This window comes from Xyrauchen texanus, chromosome 8 (assembly GCF_025860055.1).
Source record: "Xyrauchen texanus isolate HMW12.3.18 chromosome 8, RBS_HiC_50CHRs, whole genome shotgun sequence".
Lineage (NCBI taxonomy): Eukaryota > Metazoa > Chordata > Actinopteri > Cypriniformes > Catostomidae > Xyrauchen > Xyrauchen texanus.
The window spans coordinates 43,934,597-43,946,997 of NC_068283.1; the positions used below are offsets into that span (position 1 = coordinate 43,934,597).

The 12,401-nt window shown below is 36.5% G+C and overlaps 1 protein-coding gene across 1 annotated transcript in view; it reads left to right on the top strand.

Annotated features, from left to right (window-relative positions):
• The first annotated feature begins 6,956 nt into the window (after positions 1-6,956).
• The window catches only part of LOC127648301 (forkhead box protein K2-like), a 29,017-nt gene continuing 23,572 nt past the window's right edge, over positions 6,957-12,401 (top strand). The window contains exon 1 of the mRNA XM_052132945.1: positions 6,957-7,382. Within this exon, the coding sequence (XP_051988905.1) occupies positions 7,102-7,382 (281 nt within the window). The 5' untranslated portion in view covers positions 6,957-7,101. The remainder of the gene's footprint in view (positions 7,383-12,401) is intronic.

A 12,401-nucleotide genomic window follows, 5' to 3' on the forward strand; every position in this document is an offset into this window, starting at 1 on the left:
AAGTTAATATTATAAAAGATTATAAATCTTAGTTTCACTGTATGTTATGGTCAGATGACTTTCCACATACTGGACGAACAGGACATTCAACTTCAAATGGCAATAACCAGCTTGTGAGATCAACCCTGTGCGTGTGTGTGTGTGTGTGTGTGTGTGTGCGCGCATGTGCGTGTGAGACTCACTCTGTTTGATGTCATAAGATTTGGTTCTGGAGATGTGTATGTTTGTTTTGATTACTCAACGTGATCCTCAAAAACATTAAAAATGCAATTTATACTTTCGAAGACTTAAATACTGCTTTTTTGTAATTAACATGTTTTTAATATCTTAATTACAATACATTATTGGATAAAAGTGTCTGCTAAATTAAATGAAATAATTTTGATATGTTTACTGGACTTCAAAAATACAATAAAAAAATGTGTTGGTGGTTCGTAACAAAAGCGACTTAGAAAACTTTTTTTAATATAAAAAAAAAAAATAACGTTTGGCGACTCAAAGTCTAAAGTCTCCAAATCAGACGCCAAGCTTACAGGGAAGGTTATCAGAACTTTGGATAACGTTCTCTAAAAGTTATAAACAAACGTTCTTGCAGAAACATTAATAGAACGTTCTTTCAACATTTTCTGTAGTTGATAAATGTTCTCAAACCATTAGCATTAAAACGTATCGTTTAGGTTGTTAGTGGAACCTTCTTTAAAAGTTAAGAACAAACGTTCTTGCAGTAACATTAATAGAACGTTCTTTCAACGTTCTCTGTAGTTGATAAATGTTCTCAAACCATTAGCATTAAAACTTATTGTTTAGGTTGTTAGTGAAATTTACATTAAAGGTTCATTCTGGGACGTTTTGCTTGTGTAATCTTGGACTTACAGTGACACCTAGTGGTGTGGATGCTGCATCATTCAAAATCAACAGTTTTCAGTTTCAGACGCCATTGTAGAAATTCACTACTCACAATCAAACATGATTAATTTCATCCAAGAATGAAAGTGTCCAATAGGAAGATGAGGTCTTACTGAGATTAAGTGAGTAATATTCAGCTGGTCATGTGATCCAAACATGGCAGCCCCCATGAGGGCACCCCTGCCCCATGTAGAATAAAACAGCTTTTATAAGGTTACTGATATGACTGGAGTCTTCAACTAATGAGCGTGATCAAGATTTTATACACAAGTTTCAAAATTACAATAAATACTTTTTTAGGAGTAAAAATGATAGTGGGGAGAAAAATTACTGAGTGCATATTTTAAAAGTGTAAAAGACGTTTTGAACGTTCCCAGAACTTTTACATAATACTTTAACAACCTAATGGGAAGGTTAGGAAACAGTTCTTAGAAGGTAAAATAGTTAGCGTCTTCTTAATGAGTGTATGTGTATTTGTGTATTTGTATTTATTTGTTGTCTTTCATTATCTCTCAGTGTTTTCTGTATGCTATCTCTTTCTCCTTCCTGGTTGACCTCAGCTGCCCTCTCTGCATGACACATTTTCCTGTTGTTAGCTCAACAGGAAGTTGAACAGCTCCGGTGGTTTGCAGTGTGTGTATTTTTAATCAGATTGTAAAATGGATGGTTGCGGTCTCAGAATGGCGACTGGTCAATACAGTTCTTTTTTTAATACACAATATAATACCAGCTATGACTTGAAATGCATATTCATCTAGCTACTGACTTCATAGCATTGCCTGGAGTGCTTGAATGCTTAAAAAATACCAAAACCTCAAATCACACCGTTTGGTGGCACTAGAAGCGTGCAATAAGTTTACGCTTAAATTGTAAAAGTCCACGTATACATAATTCACTTATACACCGATCAGCCACAACATTAAAAGCACCTGCCTAATCATGTTCAGATTAGAAATCAAATTTCGGATCTGGGATGCTTTTGTGAAATCTGCTGAAAATAAATTCTGTAATTCTGTAGCTAACCACAATCTCCCAGTTGGGCTATGACGAGGGATTCCAATACGGTTTCCGTAAAAGCTTTCCAATTTAATTATCTGTAAGGCTTTCTAGAGGGATGAATATTGATTTATACACTCCTTACTGTAAAAACCCACATGATTGTGCATTCTGGTGGGCAACGGTGCTGAAAATCACACAATGAAGGGATGAATAAATGTGTGTGAGAGAGTCTGAGTCACAAAGTAGAGGAGATGCTAATGCTAATGCTAATGACCGTGATAATATGAGATGAAGCCACTGAAACACAAAACAATATTTCATCACATAAGGTTTGTATTTCAAACGAAACACATAATCAATGAGCAAACTTAGATAATAAACAGAGTACATACATTTCTTCTTATCTGCTCTGATTCCTTTATTTTACTCCCAAACACGGATAAAACTCAATAGTTCATTTTGTCAACTTTTAGGAGTGCTCTAGCATATACACTGGCGGCCAAACGTTTGGAATAATGTACAGATTTTGCTCTTATGGAAATAAATTGGTACATTTATTCACCAAAGTGGCATTCAACTGATCACAAAGTATATTCAGGACATTAATAATGTGAAAAATTACTATTATAATATGAAAAAAATTAAAAGAGTTAAAAATCCTCCATGTGCTGCAATGACAGCTTTACAGATTCTGGTTATTCTAGTGGTCAGTTTGTCCAGATACTCAGGTGACCTTTGACCCCACACTTCCTGTAGCACTTGACCTTTCACCCCACACTTCCTGTAGCACTTGCCATAGATGTGACTGTCTTGTCGGGCTCTTCTCACGCATCTTACAGTCTAGCTGATCCCACAAATGCTCAATGGGGTTCAGATCCGTAACACTCTTTTCCAATTATCTGCTGTCCAATGTCTGTGTTTCTTTGCCCACTCGAACCTTTTCTTTTTGATTTTTCTGTTTCAAAAGTGTCTTTTTCTTTGCAGTTCTTCCCATAAGGCCTCCTGAGTCTTCTCTTTACTATTGTACATGAAACTGGTGTTGAGCGGGTAGAATTCAATGAAGCTGTCAGCGGAGGACATGTGAGGCGTCTATTTCTCAAACTAGAGACTCTGATGTACTTATCCTCTTGTTTAGTTGCACATCTGGTCTTCCACATCTCTTTCTGTCCTTGTTAGAGACAGTTGTGCTTTATCTTTGAAGACTGTAGTTACACATTTATCAAGCATTGTATCTCCTTCATTCCTCAAAACAATGATTGACTGACGAGTTTCTAGAGAAAACTGTTTATATTTTGCCTTTTATTACCTAATATTGATCTTAAGACATGCCGGTCTATTGCATAACTCAAAAACAAACACAAAGACAACGTTCAGCTTCATTTATTGAAGCAAATATCTTTCAATTGTGTTTGATATAATGGCGTCATATAAAGTGATTTTTCTAGTATCAAATGATCAATTTAGCATGATCACTCCAGGATAATGTGAATGTAAATGAATTGGTGTAAAGAGCTCCAGCAATTATTTACAGGTGCAGACCCATTTTATTATTATTACTACTGAACAAATTATTTAACGATTAATATTTTACTACTAATCATTTAGTGTTCACTATATATAATGCATTATCAGCATTTTCATACATTGCAAGTGTGTGTACCCAGCTAACTAAATTTGCTTCCCACAGCGTTCTGGGAACGTTAATTTATGGTTATAAAAACTAAACCATAAAAAGAACATTCCTAGAATGTTTGGAATTTGTTCTCTAAAAATAACCAAACAGGAACCGTAAACTAACATTGGGGAAACGTTCTTTGTTTGCTAAATGACAAAATATATATTTAAAATATTTGTCTAGAAAAAAATAACTTTTGGACTAGAAAAATGAGTCAAATGTGTTGGTGCTGTTTTTTTACATCAGTAATGTCCCGACTATACATTGTGATCAGCTGAATGCCACTTTGATGAATTAAAGTACCAACTTCCTTCTGAAACAGCAAAATCTATCCATTATTCCAAACTTTTGGCCGCCAATGTACACGACACCAAAGAACTCCTAATTTTGATTTTATGGGGTCTTCAAAGTTCCACACCCAGAAAACAACGTTTGCACCGAACAACAGATGGATTTGAGGAACAGAACAGCACTATTTAGACTTAAATACCACAGTTCAGTCTGTAAATGAATGCGACAGTTTAGTGTTTTGTGGGCAAATGAAAGAGAATCAAGAAGTCAAATAAAAGTAAACATGTGCTATGTTGTCATTTTATCCGTGTTGAAGTCATCACGCCTCTCCAGTGTTGCCAAATATTTCTCACAAGTCGTTAAAAGCAGCTCAATCATGCGATGACGTCATTTATTACGTAAGACGTCAAATTTACACTTGTAAATGAATTGGTGTAAAGAGCTCCAGCAATTATTTACAGGTGCAGAAACATTTTATTATTATTATTATTACTGAACGAATTATTTAACAATTAATATTTTACTAACTAATCATTTAGCGTTCACTAATTGAACTTGTCAGACATTCAGACAGTGGGGGATTTATATTTATTTATTATGTTTTTATGAATTAAACTGCATTATTGAACAATGACAAAGTCCAAAATGATCCTAGCAATATCACCCAGGTGTAGTGTTGGGGATGTTATTTATGATTTATTATTAAACGTGGATCTTTATGCCTTATAATGCCTCACATGGAGCTGTTTTGGAGATAATATGTAATATCTTGTTTATTTAATGTATCTGTTGTGTGTATTACTTGTGCCAGTGTTACTGTGTCACAATGACTTTATGACAGTGACACTTCATCTGTTCATATCACTTATATATATTTATAGATTAATTATTATATATATATAACTATAGATCAGAGGTTCATATCTCTCTCTCTCTCTCTCTCTCTCTCTCTCTCTCTCTCTCTCTCTCTCTCTCTCTCTTTCTCTCTTGCTCTCTTTCTCTTGCTCTCTCGCAGAATGAGCCCTACGGGTCACAGTCACACCCAGCGGCACTGTTTACAAACACCAGGAAGAGATGACGTCACCCTGCACGAGCACATGTTCTGCGCTCACATCTCCCAATACACGCGCCTCTATCGGAGGAAATCATCTGTACAAAAACTATAAACGCTGTTGTGCCTATAGTTGCCATTGAGATGCACATATGCGAGTAAATCACAGGAATAAACGCGTTTGTTGTCATGACCTCCATCCTCAAAACGCACGTTGTCCGCGCGGAGGATTGTGGGGGATTTAGAGACTGCAGACGTGGACGGGAGTAAAACACGGCCCGGATCTTTCACGGGATTCTGCTCTGGGATGAAGTTTATTTCGTTCAGGTATAAACACTGTTGGGTAAGTTACTCTAAAAAAAGTAATGAATTACTTACTATTAATTACATCTTCTACAGTTGATTACTGTACTAATTACTCTGTCTGAAAAGTAATTGCGTTACTTATAACTAATTACTTTCTAAAACCCTAGATAGACTTGAAACTGTTCCTTTAATTCTTTTAAATAAATCATATAAAATCAAATTAATTATTCATGAACTGGCCAAATAATTTAAAGGGCTGGTGTTAAATTAGAAAACAAATATATTAATATTAGATGTTAAATTTCGATTTTAAATTCATTTTTTTGTTTTATATAGAATTGTTCTAGAGTCTAAATAGTATTTAACGCAATTACATTCGAAGTAACTGTAATTAAATTACTGAAAAATTAAGAGTAATCCCTTACTTTACTTTTTCAACGAAAAGTAATTTAATTACTGTAATTAATTACTTAGTAATGCACAATTCCCAACACTGGATATAACTGTTACACTTTCTAAAGATCAATTATAATCATTTTATTTCAAAGATTTGACTAGAAAAATGTTGGTCACGTATATATGTTAAATATGTGGTGAGCTAAAATCGTGGTTAAAAATATATCAAAAGAACATTTAAAATTGTGGTTTACTCAGTTTTTGGCAACATTTTTATATCATCATAATTTTGAGCATTGTTCCACACTCAAAAATATTATATTAACAGCATTTTTAAGTGTCATAAGCATCTTCAGCATTTTTATACATTGCAAGTGTGTGTACCCAGCTAATAAAATTTGCTTCCCACAACGTTCTGGGAACGTTAGTTCATGGTTGTTTGCTAAATTATAAAAAATATATTTAAAAGATTTGTCTAGGAAAAACAATATTTTTGGACTAGAAAAATGCTGGTCAAGTAAATGAGTCAAATGATTGGTGAGTTAAAATCTTGGTTAGAAAATATATCAAAAGAATATTTTTTGGCAACTTTGTATGTCAGAGTACTTTTTGCATTGCTAAACACTCAAACAATTTTTAATCAAATAAAAAACAAAACCAAATGTTTTAAGTTTTATTAATATCATTTTTAAGACATTACACAATTCGATGCAATTGTGTATATTTTTTAAATATTATTTTGAGTGCATGTTTTACATACAATTTTGTCGAAGCATCATCATATAATGTGTGTGTGTGTATGTGTATGCATACACATATATAGACACATACACACACACACACATATATATATATATATATATATATATATATATATATATATATATATATATATATACACACACACACAAGAAAATCGAATGGAATTTGTATTTGTTCTACTTTTAATTATTTTGTTATATTAATCATTACACTGTTGTACACTATTTGTACTATTCAGTCTTAAGTCTCACTGTGTATTTCTAAATAATTAATTATTATTTAGTTTATTATTTTGTCTCATCATATTTCTGTGTACTGGAAGCTTCTTCTGCCACCGACGACGAATTCCATTTTTTCTAATAAATAATCCACTCCACTGTTTACAACCCCCTCACACATGCGTGTTGAGCACAGCGCAACCGACCTTCAGTCCGTCGAACCGTCCATGTTGCTCACCTCATTGGCTCTTATTGAATGACCGCATTCCTTAACGCGCCTCTAATTGGACGATAGCGGCGTCAATCACAGCACCTTCTCCCCCCAGCGCACTCTGATTGGCTAATTCTCCATCCCCTTTCTCTCGGTGGTGTATCGCGGCGGTGGGTCGAGTCGGCGCCGCTGCTGCTGCTTCGCTGGTCGGGCACGTTAAGGGCTTCATCTCGCTCTTCATTCCCCACTCATATTAACGGGCCGTGATCGGTACGTTTTCGCTAAAATGGCAGCGATGGCTCGGCTGGAGGGCCGCGAGTTCGAGTATGTGATGAAGAAGCGCTCGGTGACGGTGGGTCGCAACTCGTCTCAGGGCTCGGTGGACGTCAGCATGGGCCACACGAGCTTCATCTCCCGGCGGCACCTGGAGATCTTCACCGCCGCTTCGGAGGACACGAGCCCCGGAGGAGGAGGGGAGTTCTATCTGCGGTGTTTGGGGAAGAACGGGGTGTTCGTGGACGGCGTGTTTCTACGGCGGGGGGCCCCTCCCCTCCAGCTACCAAGACTGTGAGTTATTATAACCTCCATCTTGAAAACTATTACCACCATCGTTTTCATCACCATGATCATAATGTTTGTTGTTGTTGTTGTTGTGGTGCCGCACCGGGAGCACGTGCGAGTGTCCCTGCCTTGCACCAATTTTTGTTTCGCTTTCAGAGCCACTGGGCAGCATCTCAAACCCTAGTGAGCTCCCTGCGTAGACAGCATTTTAAGCATTATAGGCATCTGCAGCATTGTTTGTGTATTACAGGCGTGCGTACCATGATGACGAGTTTTGGTTCCCAGAACGTTCTGGAAATGTTTGCTTATGGCTATTAGGGCTGCAACTAACGATTATTTTTATAATCGATTAATCTAACGACTAGTCTGTGTTTATTGCAACGATTAATCGTCAGCTCTTAACCGATTATTCAGCTTTTGCAACATTAAAAGTTTGTATTAAATGTGCTTTCTAACAATAAAGAGGGAAAAATCATCTTTTAAAAATACCTTTATATGATATTAACTGAATTAAAGTGGGATAAAATACTTTTTATTAAGTTTAATTCAGTAAAGAAATTCACTGCACAGATTCCCATTATTATCAGGTGTTTTTGTCTTGTTTTCCATTAAAAAGTGTCTAAAAATCCTTAAAACAAGATACATGTACTTGAAAAGGAACATATAAGATATTCAGACTCGCTTTAAGAGAATATATCTTTAATATACTGTACGTTTATTTTATATATATAAGTGTTTTTCACTTTGTTATACATCTGCGAGTGCATTAAAGATAAAAATATACTTGTATTCAAGATATATTCTGTAAAAGCAAGTCTAAATATTTAATATGCTGCTTCTCAGGTCAATGCATCTTTATTAAAGGACTTATACATATTTTAAAATATTTGTATTTTTAATATTATATTCAACATTTTCAGATAACAATTGTTTCTTCTGCTTAAAGCTGCTAAAGTAAATATATGTTGTTTTAAATTAGATATTTTTATCATAAAACAAGCCAAAACAAATCAAAAACATATTTTGTTGCTGTGTATAATGGGGGTGAAAACTTCCTCTCTCACCTTTCTGTTCACTTCAATCCATCTTTAACTCCCTATAAAACAAACTCTCTCTTATAGCGCTGCAGAATACACTGAAGTCTATGAAGTGACGTCACAACAAAGTGTTTTTCACACACACGTTTCTGCTTCACCAATAATGTCTTTGAGATACTAAACTACAATAAATATTTAAAAACGATTAATATTATATTTAAAAACTATCTTCAAAACATTTTTTGAAGAGACATTGAATGTCTCATAATTTATTTTAATGAAATATGACCTTATCGTTTAGGAATATCAGAGACCCGTTATTGAACTCATTTAAATTCACCAAGAAAACGTTTCTAAACATAACCGAGTCCTTTTATTTCTTTCTGCTATCAAAGCAACTGCAAGCTTTTTCTCTCTCTTCCAAATACATGTTTTCAATGTTTATTGTGCACACCTCCCGCTGTTATATGTGGCAAACTCATAAAGTCACTGCGGGGAAAAACATTCATGTGCTTCCTGTCTCTGTTGTTCATCTGTTCTCTTCATGAACAAATAAATGCATAATCTGCTATATGGTAAATCGAGCTATATGATGCTCCTGTAAATTCATGATTAAAAATGAAAATGTAAATGAAAATAAAAGCTATTAAATGTCTTAGTATCATTAAAATGATGGGTAATAATGGATTATGACGGAATTTTTACGACCCTGTCCATCAAAATGACGGACGATGAGAAAGTCTAACGCAACCACTGTATGTGATATTTTTTATTTTTTTGCATAGCCGAATTTCAAACATTACAAGTAAACACGCTACTAAGACGGACAGAAAACATGGACAAGTTCTTGAAAAGGAAAAATATTGACGATGGTTAGCCTATGTGGGATGGTGTGCCATGGAATTTTTTAGTCGTAAAAAGTGTGCCGTGGCAGAAAAAAGGTTGGGAATCACTGATCTAAACAATCAAGTATCAAAAAATGTCTTGACGTTCAGTACCAAATTTAGATACCTAAGGGGGTTAATCTTGTCAACGGTCAGTGATGAGTATGTAGCATGCTAGATGTGGCCAAATCTAAAAGTGCCGGTGATTGGCTGTGTTTAGGCATCAAGGAAAAACACTAGTTTACGCCGGTTACGCTTAGAGACGCGGCTCACACGTGAGGTTGAGTATGCACTCAACCACCATACATGTGATAGATGTGGAAAAGATCAAAAGTGTGGCTACATTTCACCAGGCTCGATGCCAACAGTGCACGATACAATATTTGCGACAAGATAATTGCTGCTAAGACCGGCAACACAACAAATCTGATGAAGCACTTGACAGTGCACGGAATAATCTTAAGAGCAGAAAGTTGCTCCGTCTTCAACTGCAAGAAGGCCGAGCCGGTGCAGTCATCCTCTCAGCGTCCTGATACAGAGCTTCCTTCAACATTCCCACCACACGAGTCCTCCTCCAAAACTACTGATGAATGCAGCAGCGCTATGACTGGGACTCCGACAGGTAAGGTAACATTTAGCAAACAAACCAACAAACAAAATCGGCTAACTTGTAGTGGTACATGCTTGTGTACTTGTTCAATTAACGTTTCTGTGTGCGGTGACTTAGTCCTATAAACTGGGACCTACGTAAAGTTAGATATGGTTTGGATATTGGCTATAGATAGCTAGCTAAATCAATGCTAAAATTGCTTTAATGTTGACAGAAACTGATCAAGTTTAACTCGCATTAAACTAGATATCTTGTTAAACCGTTTAGCTCTCTTGTTTGTTTTTTCCCTCTTCACAATTAACGTTATAGCATCTGCCCCTGCCGACCCTGCCATGAGGAGACCAGAAGGCTCAGGGGATGAGTCTGTAAAAAAAGTAAACAAACTGAAAAAATAAAACCAAAGTTTTTTGAGTTAATGTTTGTGGTCTTGTTCGAAAAAAGTATCTTTAAGGAACCGGTATTGAAGTCAAGTATCGATATCGCAATTTTTTGAACGATACCCAGAGCTACTCTCTTATTAATGAAGCTGTGTATTGCCAGTTTTCTTCACGATAAGAAATGCACAGTGACACATATATTATGATTCAATAAGTCATGAGCAATCACGTTATAATCTAGCTGCAGCAAGCATGCGCATTCGAGGGATGAGTGTCCTGTGACAGAGTGTGCCTCAGCCGGGTGCAGTTTCAGTCCCTCCCCATTATGCTACGTTCACACTGCCAGCGACACACAGCGACAAACAACCTCATCTCATTCATTTCAATGAGAGCTGGCGAATTCCGGCAACACTAGCGACGGCGACCGGATGTGGGCGTGTCCAGCGTTGTGACAAAGTTGAGAAATGTTTAACTTCATGCAAATGAAGAGCGACTTTCGGGAGCGACTGCCAATACGAGAGAAGATGCTAGAGCTCACGTGATCCTAATATTTTAATAATAATATTAATTGTAAAGAAACAGTGCGGTTTAGACTCTCCATACATATTTACTACTACTAGCGACCTAACCGCCAGCCACTGGCGATATGAAGAAGACTTTGTTTCACTGTTTATATATTTATTTGTTTGTGGTTGAACTCAGTTCAAGATCTCAGTTTGGTTGTTTTAAGAGAGCTCAAATGTGAAATCCCCAGTATCCTTTTCATAATCGCAGTTCAAATCGTAATCGCAATATTTTTCAAAATAATCGCAATATGACTTTTTGTCCAAATTGCGCAGCCCTAATATGCATGTTGCATTTTTGGAAATCAGAAGTACATGCATCAGTTTTTTAGGCATGATAGGCCTGGAAAGCATTGTTGGGCATGGGCATTATGGGTAAGTGTGGAAATTTGGGGGTACTATTGCAATGTTCATTAGCATTTTGGGGTGTCTCAGGCATTTGCAGCAGTTTTGGGTGTCATAAATGTGTTGCATTTCTGGGTATCAGAGGTACATGCATCAGATTTGTGGCATGATAGGAGTGGAAAGCATATTTTGGAATTATGGGCATGTAGTGTTTTTTTTGTGCTCCTTAGGTGTTTGCAGTGGCATATTTGGCCTCTAATTGATATGCATGTACAAATACATGCAATCAAATATCACCTGGCAACTGGGCAAAAATGTGTGCAGAAAAGAGCAAATGTATTGCATGCTGTGTGTTGTTGAATGGGTGCAGGGTGTTGTTTAGGTTCAGCTGGTGTGTAAACATACACACTCAGATGGTGTGGTGTGTGCCATGTGAGCAAACCAAGGGTTTGGTGCTAATGTTTTGACTGAGTGCACCATATGCTCTTTGTTACTTAATAGTGGTGCAATGTTTATTTGTCTTTTCTGCACAGCATCTAATCCCTGCGCCAGACTTCAATACACTCAACAACACTTCTTATTTCTGTTCTAGTTTATTTATGTTATTATATTTTTAGAAGTGCAATGGGGCAGTGAGCAGATATCGTTTTATTAGATCTTTCTAAATATGGCAAAGAGACACTCTGATGTAGGCTGTGTGCCGGGTTTCAGGAAATACAAACAAGACAGTTAAAGTGTTTTTGAGTGAGCTTCAAAGCGGTTATCTCCATATAGGGCTGGGAGAAAAAGCTTAAAAAAATATATACCCCAAACTTTTTGTCAATATTCAATATTTTGATATTTATGTACCTTTATGTACTCTGAGATGGCTTAAGCTGCGTTCACACTGACAGCTACTTTGTCGTTGCATGTCGCCAGTGGCTGGCGGTCAGGTCGCTAGTGGTGTGTATGGAGAGTCTAAACAGCACTGTTTCTTTACGTTAATATTATTATTAAAATATTAGGATCACGTGAGCTCTAGCATCTTCTCTCGTATTGGCTGTTCCTCCCTAAAGTCGCTCTTCATTTGCATAAAGTTAAACGTTTCTCAAATTTGTCATGTAGCTGGACACACCCACATCCGGTCACCAACGGTTGCAGTCGCTCGTGTTGCCGGAAGTCGCCAGCTCTCATTGAAAATTAATGAGATGAGGTCGTTTTGTCGCTGAA